This window comes from Rhopalosiphum padi, chromosome 2, assembly GCF_020882245.1.
Source record: "Rhopalosiphum padi isolate XX-2018 chromosome 2, ASM2088224v1, whole genome shotgun sequence".
Lineage (NCBI taxonomy): Eukaryota > Metazoa > Arthropoda > Insecta > Hemiptera > Aphididae > Rhopalosiphum > Rhopalosiphum padi.
The window spans coordinates 55642538-55659702 of NC_083598.1; the positions used below are offsets into that span (position 1 = coordinate 55642538).

General features: G+C 26.0%; 1 protein-coding gene across 2 annotated transcripts; it reads left to right on the top strand.

Annotated features, from left to right (window-relative positions):
* The first annotated feature begins 10064 nt into the window (after positions 1–10064).
* On the top strand, positions 10065–15879 carry LOC132919823 (polypeptide N-acetylgalactosaminyltransferase 11-like). 2 transcript variants are annotated; one of them, XM_060981698.1, is made up of 11 exons: positions 10065–10596; positions 10693–10834; positions 10914–11080; positions 11152–11285; positions 11763–12007; positions 12077–12194; positions 12338–12490; positions 13884–14126; positions 14189–14290; positions 14354–14485; positions 15560–15879. In XM_060981698.1, the coding sequence occupies exons 1-11, from the start codon at positions 10371–10373 to the stop codon at positions 15692–15694; spliced, it is 1797 nt and encodes a 598-aa protein (XP_060837681.1). In that variant the 5' UTR covers positions 10065–10370; the 3' UTR covers positions 15695–15879. The 2 variants fall into 2 exon arrangements, with proteins under 2 accessions (XP_060837681.1, XP_060837682.1); XM_060981699.1 differs by lacking the exon at positions 15560–15879 and having other exon boundaries at positions 14342–14474.
* Positions 15880–17165: the final 1286 nt, after the last annotated feature.

The window sequence follows — 17165 nt, forward strand, 5'->3', positions numbered from 1 at the left end:
AAAGTTACTATACAATATCGATTATTTTATTAATAATTCATTATCATAATAATGTTATAACCACGTAATAATCCGATCTATATCTACCAGAGCTGCTGACATCCGTATTCTTAGATTTATCATTCGGTGTAAATTCACACGTAGTGTACTAATGTATATAAATAAACAAAATTATACACATTTCAAAATTTATAATAAAAAAAATGTCGTTTTGAAGATAGAATAAAAAATACTACTTGAATAATGCACACTTCGACATGTACCCTTGCTACACCACTGGCTATTATACTTATTTAATACTTAATACTTATAGTACTTTAGTCTTTAGTAGTTAGTATTATTTCTTATTATTGTATGTTGGTTATAGTAGACACAATATAAAACGTAAACTATTTATTCATATTTTATATTATATAATTCAGATTCATAAATACTAATAAAATAATAAGTTGGCTAAATAATGTTTGTAATTAATTTTCTTTTAATATAAATAAAAGGAACTAATACACTATAAACCTATTAAACTGTTTATTTCTTATTATTGTTTTATATTTTTAATTTCTTAAAAAATATTTAAATAATAAACATAGGTTTTTATTTTCATAAATAATCTTTATGTTTCTTCGATTACTGTTTTTGTGTTTTTATTTGTAATTTCTAAAAGTTTTCCGCAACTCTTTTTAACTTTCCTTGTTTCTTTTTTTTTTTTAAATCCAAAATAAAAATCATTACAACGTTTTAGCTTCATAGATGTACATTGTACAATGAATGCAATTTTAAATTAACAACGATTCCTATTCTTCAGAACACAGATTCGGAATAATTTTATGAACCTACCTGTTACATAATAGTTAGACGTACACTGTAGAAAAATTATTACGAGTCCACGGTGATGGTAAGAAATTACTTTTATATAAGTTTTGTCAGTCTTGGTCAGTACAGCTAAGTTAAACTAGGTACTTAATTCAAGTAAGATAATAATTTTATGTATTTTGTAAATATGTGTATAGGTATAAGCATATATTATACTTATTTAATTATTATATTATTTTTAGTATTTATTGTAGTTTGTAATGTGGTATATAAATATATAATATATAAGTATTTTAATTTCTATACTTATTTAATACGTTTACGGATAGAATATCACCCGTGATTGGGGCAAATGATAAATTATTGATAATTCAGTGACTAGAAGATTTCGTCGATTTAGTTACTACATTTTAGTAGATCAGAATAAATATTTTTGTGTCGCATCATTCTCGTATTATTCGTTATAATATAATACTATTATTTATTTAGTTTTCGTCCCATTACGTGTTACCATTCATCTCTTAATTATCCAACACATCGACTATCGCCGGCCGGCAACACACACACATAGATATTATACATTATACACATTAGTCGTTTTTTTCGAAATTTTATATAATATGTAGTATAATGTTAAAGTATGTAATACAGCATAAATCGTATTTTTATTTTTGGTTTCTTTATTAAACTAAATTATATTGTATTGTTGGTACATAGTTTAAGTTATTATTATACATTTTTTTAAATTATTTTGATGCATCCATATTATCTGTGCAAAACGCCACGGAATTTATCATATATTTTATAAGGTGTACGGTGTATCCAATTATTACTTACACATTTGTAAAATGTCTATTATAATATGTTTATTATATTGTGCATGAGTTTTTTTTTTAATATTATATACAGCTATAATAGGATCGGATGGATCAGTTGACCAGTCTACGATCCGTAAAACATTTATACATCATTTTGTGAGTAATATTAATGTATTTCAGTTGTTGTACTATTATAGATTAAAAATCTTGGAGTATTTTAATTTTAAGAGTTTAGCTCCAATAGCTGTCTGTCTAATCTAACCAATATTACAATAAAATATTACTATATCATAAACAGTTATATTTACTATTGATTTATATATATTATATTTATACGTTATACCTATTAATATACCTAATAATATTTATATATTAAATATAGTTTTAGAATTAGAAAAGTGTTGAATTTAAATAATTGTAACCGGAGGAAGGGTATATTATTTTTTATGTAACGTAAAACTTCTTTTTTCAAATAACAATTTTTTTTCTCTAAATTATATTTCACAGACTCAAAATCTTGTGATGTATGCGCATTTAAATATGTTAACTATGCTAATTTATAATCGAATGTTTTTGATTATTAATGATTTAAAATCGCTGTTATTATTATGTATATCAAAACATATAATTTATAATTTTAATATTCTATTTTTATCACATTATTAATTCAGGGAGTAAAAACGGGTAACTCGCAAAAAATTTTACCCTATTCCATACCTGAACCCACTTACACAGCAACAGCACCTTACCCACACTACTCGCAAATTTTACCCAGTTTCAGTCTTTCAGATGAGAAACTCATAAACCATTTTACCCGGTTTTGAACGCAAAACCCATAACCCGAAAACAATTTTATCCATTTTGGTATCTTACTCGTACTTTTAACCCGCAAACAATTGTATCCGGTTTCGGAAACGAAACCCATAAACGATTGCTCCCGGTTTTGAACGCAAAACCCCCATGATCTGTAAACGATTTGTCCCACTTTTGTACCTCACACCCCTAGTCCACAAACAATTCTACCCGATTACAAACACAAAACTCACAAACAATTACACCCAGTTCAGACGTGAAACCCGCAAACAATTACAACCCGGTTTTGAACGCAAAACTCATAAACAATTGCGTACCCGATTTTAAACGCAAAATCCGTATCCCATAATATTTTTATTCGGATTCTAATACAAAATTCGATAAGTAGGTACCCAAAAAAGTTTTAACTCATTTTAACTCCCTGAACTTATTGTATAATGTGACTAATAATTTCTTAGCACCTGTAGCCTCACTTATTTCTTTAGACACTAAGATTCTAACGCGCATTTAAATTCAACACTATATAGTAAGCTGGAAATGTGCGAATGCTGTGCTACGATAAAATTAAAATTATAAATTTACACCGATTAACACCTTATTAAATGAATAATTCGATATTTATTTGTTTATATTATCTATATATTACGTATTACTTACATTTTATACGCGAGAAGGTTAATAGTTACTAATCTGGCTATCTATATCAATTATTATAGTCGATCGACATTCGCGCGTTCTCGCTTACGATGTGGATTAGGCCTACTGGGGACACCACAATAAAAAAACGCGCCTCGTGTAATACCTCATAAACAAAACAGACGATGTTATTATTGCAGAATGTCGTTTAACAATAAAGGTGGTGAGGAAAATTGCACAAAACTGTTATTTTAGTATCTTACATAAAGTTTTTATTAAATACCAATTAAATAATTATTTATATCAAGAAATGAGAAATATTGACATCTTTTAAAGTACATAAGGTGTAACAAGACTATTTAACTAACTTCCATCACAAATGTTACTATATTTGTTAAATAGTCCTGTTACACCCTGTATAACAATACATTCGTTTTAAAAAAAAAATATTCTTTAACTTATGTTATAAAAAGATTCTTAGTAGTTATTTTATTAGTCTCAGAGCATATTTTAACATATAAAGTAGGTGCATGAGTGTCACCTAACGAAAAATTAGTGCCACCTTACCTTGCATGTGGTTACTGAATATGTCTCGTACCCCATGCCCCAAGTCCTGGGGCACATATTATTATTATTTATCAACAAATACGTTTTGATTAATGTATTAAACTACATTCCTACTCGATCATCGTCGGTCGAATTATTATAAAAATAAATATTATCAATACGTCTGACAAAAAATACCAATAACTTTATTGTCGGCGGTTTTTTCGCCGCTGTATCGATAATATAATTAGTTAATAATCTAATCTTTCATCTAAAAATAAAAAAAACACTGATTATTACATATGATTATACAACATAAAAGGTACTCGAAGTAGGTATTTGGCCTAGTCCTTATGGGCTATGGCTTATAGTTATAGTTATAGTGATAGTAAATTCTTAAAATATGCTTTGATTAGTCCTTATTTTACTATCAAAAACACGAATACGAATGCTGGTTAAATTTAATATTGCCAGAAATATTGTGTGTATCTAGTAGGTAATCAAAACATTGGTTATTTAACATATTATATTTTATTTATTAATTATTATGTACTAATAAAGTTGTATTAATTGTATTAATGATTTTATTTTTATTTCATGTAAATTTAATTTGAAACTTCATATTTTACTCATTTACTAAATCATTATGGTTACGTATTTGTGTCAACGTAATCACTAATCAAATAAAAATGTTTGCATGCGATTGTTACACTTGGATTTTATTAAACATAAGCTACAATAAATTCTTCTAAAATCATTTTCTATTCAAAATTATCGGAAATCTGATTGACCTCTAATAGCTGGTAGATGAGCTAGCGGTAATATATCAAAAGCATTATTGATATCAATATTTTCATTTTAAAAATAAAATCATTAAATTTATAATATTAGTCATTAGTCATTACCATACGCATTAGATATCAAATTTGAATTTAATTATTTATTATAGAGATACGAAAAATGATTCTAAGCGATGATGACCTGTCATCAGTTTATATAATATTATTAAGTTTATTTCATGATATCGATATGTTTATTGATATTGTTATTAAAGCAATTTATTTTATTATTATTATTACCACGGTAGGTCGATTAATTTTTTTATAGTAATATACCCCGTGATTCATTATCTACGCCTTTGCTTATCGTAATTTAAAAAAAGCAATTTACATAATATAACATATTGTACAGGGCTGTATTAAGATTTGGTGGAATCATTGCATTTTCGCACTACCCTTCTCATATGAGATATTTGCATTTAGTTAATAAAACCATTTGAGATTTTTGCGAAAATATTATATAAGTATTGGCATATATCAATTATACGTATAATATACAGATATTCCATTTATATATACACACAAATATATATATATATATATATATATATAATGATAAATTAATTGCAAATATTTCAAATTTTGTGCTCCGATAGAATTAACATAAATAATTTTTATGCAATAAAATTAGAGCGAGACAAACAAAAAACAATATGATCATGTTGAACATTTATAGGTTTTAGAAAAAACTACATAAAATATGAATAATATAATTTTTTACTATATTATAAAATGCATGATAATTCATTAGATTGATAGACTTAAAAACTATAGTACCTATCATATTATAAAATATTATATTTTTACGATCATTGAATAATTATATATAATAATTAATAATGTATGTATAGTATTATTAGGTGTAACTGTGTAAGAGCTTACATACGAACCTTTTTTTTTATTGTGTACATTTAACCTGACTAGTTCGTAGGTACACTTTGTAACTGGCGTTACATCAAGTAATTTTAGTACGGTATAAAAATATAAAATCCACGATTATTAAGTCTATACTCTATACATATTACATAGTATGGTTATATCGAAAATATTAAAGTATATGGTGAGTATTGATTAGTTGTAATTTTTGTTAATTGATTTGATGTAGGCGTACCTATATACTTTTATCATAGATACTTTCCCGGTAAATATAATGTTCACAATCTCTACGAATATAATATTATACAATATGCATTATAAATTATAATATATAATACGACACGACGTACACGCAAATTGTACTGTGCGTCTGTGCAGCATGTGCCCCTAAGAAATGTCCGACCGAGCCCCATCGTATGCATACCTATGATTGTACAGGTATATAAGTATATTTATATACCATATGTCTCGCACTGTTTATTTATATTCCACGCAAAACATATGATGATGGGATGGACCAAACATGGAATGTTCGTGTTGACTGCGCGCGCGCGCGAGCGAACCACATTACGTACTTCAATAATAATTAGCGTACGAAACAGATCTGTATAACCGCCGATAGAGAATCCAAATATATAATATTATACCTATCGCGGGGGCTATCGCTATCGCGGCGTGACGGACCCATAGCCCTAGCTACGACGCGCCCTATACTAGTACGCGCGCGAGCCACGGCACGATATAGTGATGACTGCGACAACGAAGACGTATTGATGGCGAAGACAGTCCGAGGTGAGTTGCTTGGAATAAAATATAGCAGTTATGGTAACCGTGACAAATTTACGAGAGCTCGACAATTAATCGTTACGTAACAATGTGACCGACTGCTTGATGGACACGATACGGTCGATACGTCATAGATAATAATGGTATATAGTCGGAGCGAGACTGTACCGCTTACTGCATACGACAAATGGTAGAACAGTTGACTGCTTGATGCACACGAAACGTCATAGATAACGGTATAGTCGGAGCGAGACTGTACCGCTTACTGCATACGACAAATGGTAGAAAAGTTGGCGGACGGTGGCGATGGAACAGCCGGCGAAGAATCCGGACGACTATAATAAAAACATTAAAAACGTACTAAAGCGTTTAACGTCGAGTAGGTCGCCATAAAGTGGCGGCACACTCAGACGCATGTCAAAATAAAAACGTACTGGTGTACGACGTTTACGCAATCGGGGACGCATTTAAAATAATAATACGGCGACCGACGAAGCAGCTGCCGATCCAAATCGCAAATTATGGTATTTTGCGATCGTACAAAAATGTAATGTCGGTGTCGGGAACGTCTCAACGAGATATTTTATAAAAGTAAAAAACAAATATCGTGTCATACGATATTACTAGAACACACGACAATTGTTAATGTTAATCGTGTGTCTTCGAATGCAATGACGACGTCTAATTGCAGTGGCACACTGGCACGACAGTATACTGAACGATATCCATAAACAGTCAAATTCGCTTATTACGAATTTACGATGCCGTATGTAACGATATTTCGGGTAAAACGATTCCAAGCAATGTATTCGGTTATGGTTTTATATGTTATGTGTAGTACTTTTATTCGTTTATAACAATAATCCGGATATAGCGATGTTATTTTGAAACGAAAATTGGTTTTTATAAACGTAGTAGTAGTATATCATAGTAATTAATAATAAATGTAATAAATTTGATTTCGTGATGCTCTTTTGACCAAACGAATAACCCAACGAAGAAGATTATATTGTCAAGTCTATATTTTGAAAACAAAATGATGATGAAAGTGAACAAGCTGACGAAGAGAGCGAAGAAATTGTGTTTAAAGCACCGTCCGTCCGTCTATTTCGGAAATGTATTATTATATTGATCAGATGCGTACTTTTGTTTCGGTAAACAGTAATATAAATACGCCAGAAGTATCAATGGCATTAAACAACTTTTTATAATTCGGATATAACGAATTACGGTAACAACGATCAGATTCCCTAGGTCCCTTAAAAATCGTTATAAGTTAAGAGAATTTGACTGTATATAGGAATATTTGAACGAAGATTCGTATTTCGATTTGTATTTTTATTCTGTACTCTTCTAATACCTTTTATAGTTGTATGTGGTCTTTTTTTAAATATTATGTTTTACTTCTTTAACTTTAATTCTACAGACACCTTTTCCAATAAAAAAATATTTTTTATCCATTATATATTTAATACGATACACAATATTATCATTAGAATGTTATGTTTTAAATTAGTATAATTGAAATAATGAATTGTTTAGTATATTATATTACTATGTGACTATGTGATTGTGAACCCAAACGATTGACCCATTTGTCTAAATTAAAATTTGTATTTTATCTAAAACCACTATACATTAGAAAAACTCTGAAAAAGTGATTCAATTCTGTGAATGGTTTATTGCATCGTAGAAAGACAGATATAATTGGTACTTTAGATAGCCAAAAGAAAAAAATTTGGATTTTACAAAATAATCAGGTAGGTATCACTGTATCAGGAAAACAAAATAATATTATTAAAACCAGGAAGTTTTATGTTAAAAAATTTGTTGATAAAATTGTTTTTTGTATTGATTTGATTTTGATTCGTTTATTATTGTAAATTTACATGTTTTTTAGACATTATATTTTTCAAAGAATTTTAGCTATTTATAGATATTTTAAATTTTTACTTTTTTTGGATTATTTTAGATTTATGTACTTATGATAAAATTTGATAACGTTGATAAAATATTTTTTTTAGAGTAAAATAACTAGAAATTGTAATACAAAATTCCATTTAAATTGATTTTATTACAAATTACAATTAGGTAGATATGTACTTAAATACTTTTAAAATATTAGCAATATAGAGGTTCTTAGTTCTTACAGGTACACTTAATGTTTTTATCTTTTATAAATATTTGATGATTTATAAATTATTTTGTAGTTGACATTTAGAAAATTTTACCACTTAATAGTTTATACAAGGTTCTTCGTTTTTTGTTCTCACAGAAACCAAAAAAAAAATTCAAAAGTACAAATTTTTTTAAGTAAAATTTCAAGTTCATTAATATGTGTCACTAAGTAATAAGTATACAGTTATTAGTATTCTATAGTTCATCTAGTTTCGTCGAAATTCCTTTGTCCTTATATCGTTTTTTCTTACTAATTAATTTATTTTATTAGGTATTAAGATTTTTAAGTAACTAATAAGTATTTATTTTTTTTAAATTACATTACTATTAATAAAAACATTTTTAAAAATAATTTTATTAAAAAAATCTTTAAACAAAACAATACAATGTGTTAATATATGTGTAATGTGTTACAGTGAACACTACATTGTGTTATATTATTATACCTGAAAGAACGTTCATCGAGAAGGTTCGATACATTTCCCGAATGCTGCTCTAGCAGCCTCGCAGTCTCCTATATTTACCGCTACTAGTGTCTAGTGACACACAATATTTTAGTTTTCATTACTGTAACAATATTATTATTATATACAATTTATAATACGAATATTCGACAATGGGTTTATAGAATATTCTCAATTCTGATTTTCTCGTTATTTTTATACCGTGTAGTAAGTTTATTTATTCCAACGTCTTTTTTTGTTTTTATCTATCTATAATGTCTCTGTCGTGTTAAATGTTAATATGTCCTATATGTGTAGGCAATTTTATATAGGTTTACTGGTTTACAGTTTAAAGTTTACTAGTGAATATTTTAAAGAATTATTATCGTTGGGCACTGGGTGACGTTAACAAAATTTTCCACTCTACTCATCATAATCTAAAACAACATGGAGATAAAATATGTGAGCCTAAAAAGGAACAATTCAGCATTAAATAAACAAAACCTTACCTGTATATCAAATAATAGTTAATACTCAATAGTATCAAAACTCGAACACAATAAATACATAAGTACAAATACATTATGAATTCAATTTAACCTTTTAAATTAAAATAAAAGAATAAATTGTTAATGCCATCCAAAATTATATACATACCTAAGTATTAAAAACAACAATAAATAAATAAAAGTCTGATAATAATATAATATTTATCTAGTCAATCTCAACAAAAAATGTAATTAATCGGAAGAGGCTACCAATAATATTGAAATACCGTTTTATTTTTTGATACTTAATTAATTTTTTAAGTTTTTTTAAACATATTTTACATATTATATTTTTTCAGACTTTTTGTCTTTGTGCTTAAGCTTTATTGGATTATTATCGGAGATTGGACTCGGACTTTGATGCGACTGTACGGTCTATACGAGTGCGGAGTGGATAGTTGGTCCGGGAACACATAACACAATATTATATATATTTAATATTAATTAACACTAATAAAATAAATATAAACACTAATATAATATAAAAAAAATATATTTTATATTAATTAAAATAAATAATAATATTTATTATTATTTATTTTAATTTTATATTTTTATATTTATATAATATGAAAAATTACTTATTACTGTAGTGCGCATTAATCGCATTGATACTTATTGAATCTTCTTTTTCAAAAGTTCAAAATCTTTAATAAATCAGTGTAGACAGTATAGTTTTTGTCATAAAACATGAAAATATAATATTTTAAAGTATTTGATAAGTAATGTTTTTGTTATCATTATTCGTTGTTATCTATTTAATGACGATTAACGCCTAACGGTAATATTGGTGTAATGGAATTTATTGTTTATTGAATAAATTATAAATTGACTACTCTACAAAATTAGTGGCATATTTGCATATTTCAATATTTGCACTCATCAGTTTTTTTAATCATTAATCATAATTATAATATGTTCTGTGGTCTCTTTGCCCATACTGATTCAAGTTGAAGTTCTTATTCGTGTTTATTTGTGAATAGTGTTAGGTAGACTAGACTGTAACCTAATTATAAAGTAAAATCATCTTATTTAAATATGTTCAAAAAGTATTTAATTTTTTTGTAGTTAGTAATGAATTATTTTCCCAAAAATTTATTAGAAATGAATGGGTATAAATTTTTTTTATTTGGCTGTTTATTTACATCTCTTACTTGGTCTCTAAGTTTGTATATGTATTGGAAACTTAACACTAGGCCCGAAAATTACTCAAATGTAAAATTGTTTCGAAAAGAAAATACTTATGAATATGTGAAAAAACAGAAATCTAAATACTTTAAGAATCATATAGACAAAAACGGTTTGTACATGCGCATAACACATAATACTTATTTAATACATACTTATCTTATTTAAAATTATTTATCTAATTTTTTTATTAATTATTTTTGTGTAGGTTTTAATGATTTAGGTATCATTAAAACTGATGACGATATGACCATTAGGGATAAAGGATACAAAGATCATGGTTTCAATGCTTTGGTTAGTTTGAGATTGGGTAATTATCGTGAGACATTGCCTGACACTAGACATAAATTGTAAGTTAAAATTGAGTTTGATTGACTTTAAAAAAGCAATTTATACACAGGAATATAGTATTTAATTATTTTGTAACAGATGTTCAACAATAAAGTATGATCAAAACTTGCCTGTTGCTAGTATTATAATTTGTTTTTATAATGAACATCCACAAGCTCTTTTCAGAACTATACAATCAGTAATTAGACGAACACCGAGAAAATTTTTACATGAAGTGATATTAATTAATGATTTTAGTGATTCAGGTTAGTAAAATCTAAAAGTAATTTTTAATATCATTGTTTTGTATCATTATTTATTTCCATTTTTATTTTAGAAAATCTTCACGAAATTGTTGACCAATACATACATGATGAATTATTACAGGGTATAGTCTATCTTAAAAAAACTGATAAAAGAGAAGGACTTATTCGTGCAAGATTGTTTGGAGCTAATTTAGCAACTGGTCAAGTAATTGAAGGATTTAATTATTACTTTTATAATTGTTATTCTATTAATTTATGTATACAAATATCAAAAAGCTTAAATATGTATTAGCTTAGGTTAAGATATTTGTTATATAATGACATATGAAATAATTCAAATAAGAGAAAATTTCCAAAAATAAAAATGTTAAACAATTATACGATAAGATTATAGTCACACATAGGTATATAATATAATCTTCAATTAGCAGTCAGTATCATGGGTATTATCTCGATACCTAATGTTTTATATCTCTGACCATCCATACTTGCCAATTTATTTATTTGATTAATGATTTAAAAATAAAAGAATGTTGTCTAGTAAAATAATTATAAAGTACATTTGATCGTAAGATCTTTTATGTGAATTTTTCAAAATTATCAATAACTAACTAAGTTATTTTAAGTGTTTTCTTTACTTAAATAATTTTTAAAATTTGGTTGATTTGTTTTATTTAAACAGGTTTTAATATTTCTTGACAGCCATGTTGAAGTAAATATTGATTGGATTCAACCACTTTTGACAAGGGTTCGTGATAATCGTACACAAATTATTGCTCCTATTATTGATATTATTCAACCAGATACATTTGATTATAAATCATCTCCATTGGTGAGAGGTGGTTTTAATTGGGGATTAAATTTTAAATGGGATAGTTTACCAAAAGGTACTCTAATCACAGATAAAGATTTTGTAAAACCAATCAAGTAATATATTATTTAATGAATAATATTTAATTAATATTCTATTATAATTCATATTTATTTTAATTTTAGGACACCTACAATTGCTGGAGGTTTATTTGCTGTGGATAGAGAGTACTTCAATGAAATTGGTCAATATGATTCCGGAATGAATATTTGGGGTGGAGAAAACTTGGAGTTATCATTTCGAGTAAGAAATAAATGATACCATGTCTATTCTAAATGATTTATAATGCATGAGTAAGTTATTTATGTTAGACATTTAAGTTAACTTATTTTAATTATTTAAAATCATTAAATATATAAATGTTTTTTTTTCATCTTTATTTTTAGGTATGGATGTGTGGAGGTTCTCTTTATATTGAACCATGTTCACGTGTTGGACATGTATTCCGGCAACATCGACCATACTCAGCTCCAAATCATGAAGACACAATGGCTAGAAATTCTTTGCGTCTTGCAAATGTCTGGATGGATAATTATAAAGTGAGTTAATAATGCTTAGTTTACTCTTCAACTTAAATAACATAAATGGTAGCTGACTTATACACAAAAGTATGATTCACTGTACATGGTAGGTTTATAGATGGTTTACTTGATAGGGTTGAAAAATGAGTGTTGTCTGACCCTCGTCCGATGAAAACTGATTGTAGCCGAGGATGTTTCTTAAGTTGAATAGTGTATAGTAATATAATATGTTATTTTAAAAATATATAATGATCTACTAACTATATTTATTCTATTTTAAAATTTGTTGTAATAAACTAATAAATAGTATGGGTTTTATACATCAATATTTTTTGTTCTAGTTATGAAGATAATCTTTTAGTTTAACTTTTTCATTAGGATTCATAGAAGTTCTCACTCCTCCATTAGCTGTCAAGATAATTATTTAGACGCCACAGCTATTTTTTTGTAATTTATCATAATTGTTCAATAGTCTGAGTATTTTTTGCAAAACTAGAAAAATGAAATATTTTTGTTTCACAGTTTTATGCTTGTTGTTACTATTAATTATGAACCATGTCTCAATTTATACTTTAAAGTAGTATATTTTTTATCCTGTTTATTTATGATAAAAAATCTGTGGTCCTAGTAATTTTCAAGTAACACAAACAAAGACCCACAGTTCTTGTACACATTTTATATATATTTTTTCAATTGATAGTATCTTACTATGTTACATTTAACCTCGATGTGCTTTCTTTTTCTTTAGAAAAAGGAATTATCTATTTCAATTATAGACCATATTAGTTGCATCTATCATTTAGATCTGTAAAAGTGAAAAAAATTATAGTTCTTTTTAACTGAATCAAATGTTGGCATCCTCATTTATTGCATCTTAAAGTAACTATATTTTCAAAATATGGTCTATTGGAATTTTTTTTTTTTTAACTTTTTTCTTAATACAACTTAAGTGTTCTGTTACACTTGATTCCATTTTTAATTTAAAAAAATTCTTGTTGATTTTTATTTGGTTATAATTATTGTACAATATAATACCTAGGTGACAACACAAATATTCTAATATGACAGCTACACTAAGTTTAACTATGTATGTACTATGTGTGTAATGTGTATTAAAGTACATGTGTAAGTGATCATGTAAATGCAGAATAATTATGACAAAGATAATAATATTACCTACTCAATAATAAAATTGGTATCAGTAAATACATTAGATTACCAGTTTACAGTTACTAAACCAAAATTGTTGAAAATCATTGATTGTTGACACTTTCACAATTATAAACATATAAATAAATTATATGGCTGTGATCACAATTTATTAGATTATTTTTTTTTTGTAGATCACATACCAAATTTATTATACTTATCTCTAAATTATTTTATAAAATAATAAAATACTGTTTTACAGAAATTTTTCATTAATAAACGAATGGATCTGCTGCGGTTAGACTATGGTGATGTGTCTGAAAGAAAAGCTTTACGCACCAAACTAGGATGCAACAATTTTGAATGGTACTTAGAAAATGTTTATCCTGAAATGTTATTACCTACTGATGAAGCCGATCGCCTTAATAAAAAGTTAGAAAATGTTGAAAAACCAGTTTTCCAACCTTGGAATAAACGAATTCGTAACTACACTGCAAAGTTTTTAGTAAATATTTTTATTTTTATTTATATGATATAAATGTATAACGATTGTTTTTTTGATTTTAGATTAATTTGAGCAATACAAATTTGTGTATTCATCCAGCAAAAGGACACCAAGCCAAAAATAGTAAACTTGTTCTGAGATCATGTATTCGTAATAAAGAACAGGTTGGTAATTTATTTATAATTGCATAAAACTATTGATTTTTAAAATTCAAGAAATCATTTTAGATATGGTATGAAACCGATAAAGAAGAATTAGTTTTATCAAAACTTTTATGTTTGGATAGTGCTTCAGGAAATCCAATTATAGGAAAATGCAGTGAAACTGGAAGTTCTCAGCGTTGGAAACACACAGATGATGTATGTTTATAAATTACCAACATTTAAAATCAAAATCTATTAAATATATACTTTATCTTACAAGAGAAATTTTGATAGAAAACTCCGCTTGTGCTTTGTACAGCAGCTATAACATGGAAATTAATGTGATAGGTTTGGTATGATCAAATCATACAGTAACATTTTACTGTTTGTCAGTAGTATTTTTTCATTACTTAGTCTGCAAGCGCAAAATGGTATTGTTCTTCCATAAAACAAAGCATACAAACAATTTATAATGTTAGTAATTAGTATATACTAAATTTGACAAAATAATTATCGATCAAACAATGAATCCATTTCATCTAAAGAAATGATTGATTGCTATACATACAATTCTTAATTTTTTTAACCAGTATATTAAAATTATTATTTTCAATAAAAAAAATTGATAAAATAATTTTATAGATTTATAATACGTTTATTGCTGGACTATAATACATGTATGTTCTATGTATAACTAAAATAATAGTATATTTCATACTCTGTTATAACTAACTACTGATTTTCATCAACATTTTTCTTACCAATTTACTAATAATTTTACTATTATTTAATAATAATTTAGTAGTTATGCTATAATTGATATATTTATGAAAACTATCAAAAGAAAATGTAATAAGCATTTTTATAAAACATGTAAATGTAATGTAGGTGTTACAATGATTAAAACAAATCATTTTGATCATAATACATTTTTAACTTTATTTAATAATTAACAATTAATATTTAAACAGACTTTAACACAATGTTGCTTTTGCATAGGAACAAAGAATTAATAGGAAACATAATGCACACTTAAAATGTGCTTCTTATTAAATTAACGTATTTAACTTAACATCAAGGATATTATATATCACAAAACACAATAAGTTCAATACATTTATCTAAAATATTCTCATATTTTAATTTTCTGACAATGTACAGTAAAACAACATTGTAAGATTATATATTTCTGAAATATTCCTTTTACCTAATATTTAAAACTATAGTAATTTGTTTTTTTTTTTAAATTTTGTAAGTTGATGTTTATAAAAATATATATTTTTTTTATAGAAGGGAACTGCATTTTATAATTTAGCTGCTGGAACATGTCTTAGTGTAAATGAGAAGAGGATAAATGCAGACGTTGTAATGAACATTTGCAATAACGAAAACTCATACAACAAATGGAATTTAGTTATTGTATGATTTGCAATATACTGAAAATGTTTTTGGATCTATAATATTGTAATTAACACAAACAGTATTATCTATATTGTATCGAACTAAAGCCATAAAAAACAAATTTTTAATATTTTTTTTTTATTATGAATGTATATTTAATTATGAACTTTAATATAATATTATATTAAACGTCTATCTATATCTAATTATTTGATATTTTGGAATTTATTATATAATTAGTGGGTATTTAATTACTATGATAATATAAAATATATGTAAATACCATATGTCCAAATTATATAATTGTTATTAACTATTGAATTAATACTACCTTAGAATTTTACCATAAACAAGAAATATAACAAAAACATTAACATTGTTAAACAATATAAAAAACATTGTGCGTTTGTTAGTACTCTGTAACTTTGGAAACAATTAAAGTATCACATATTTGGTTTGGGTGATGCTATAATTGGTTATTATTTAGATTAGGTAAATTTGTTTTAGGGAATACAATTTTAGCTGGGTCAGCTAGTTTTTTCAAAAATGCAATAATAAATTAATATAACGTATAATGTACATTGTACATTTTGAAATGGATTAGATATTTAATAACATTTCGCACATGTGATAAGTGCCAACTAATTTAGATATTAAATACATTTTATAATTATGAAGAAGTGACATCATAAAATTAACTAAATGTATAGGTATCAAATCTATCTTTACCAAGTACTCATTGCATAAAATAGGTGTTTAAATTAATTTTGTACTTAAGACTTTAAGAGTTTTAAGTCTAGTAAACTGTTTTAAAATATGACAAAATACTTAATATTGTTACTTATCAATTATCATTAAAATATGTATAATTTTTCCAAATTTAAACTTCAAAATATCTATAAAAAATAGTTATATGTATTTTGTCGAATTATCGTAAATATACTACCTATCTAAATTAAAATGGACATAATACAAAAGAATAATAATAAGGGATTTAAACTTTTTTTTTAAAAACGTGTAACATTATAAACGGTGATTATAAAACAGAAGTAAAAGATGTTAATATTACTTTAAATTCGGACACATCACACATCATGTCATTTAATTATGCTACAACAATATCGTGTTATGTGGAAAGGAGTTTCAGCCAATATAAATCTTCGATTTAATTGCAGGTCGTTCACATTTGAAAATTTAAAAAACATATATAATATTAGCATGTAATAATATTAACTAATATTGCATATTTTGGTAAATAAAATGCATATTTTATTATTTTACAATTTTTTACTGTATCGAAAACCTAGCTATAATGATTAGTATAAACACTATGAACTACTTAATAGTGTAATTTTCAAACCTTAACTATTAAAATTGAAAATATTATAATTGTTTTTTTAATAAAAATACTAGAAGCTTTAAAAAGTTCATGGTTTAGACGAAGTTAGTAAAATTAAGTATTTTAACTTCGAATGCATATAAAAAAAATTGTATC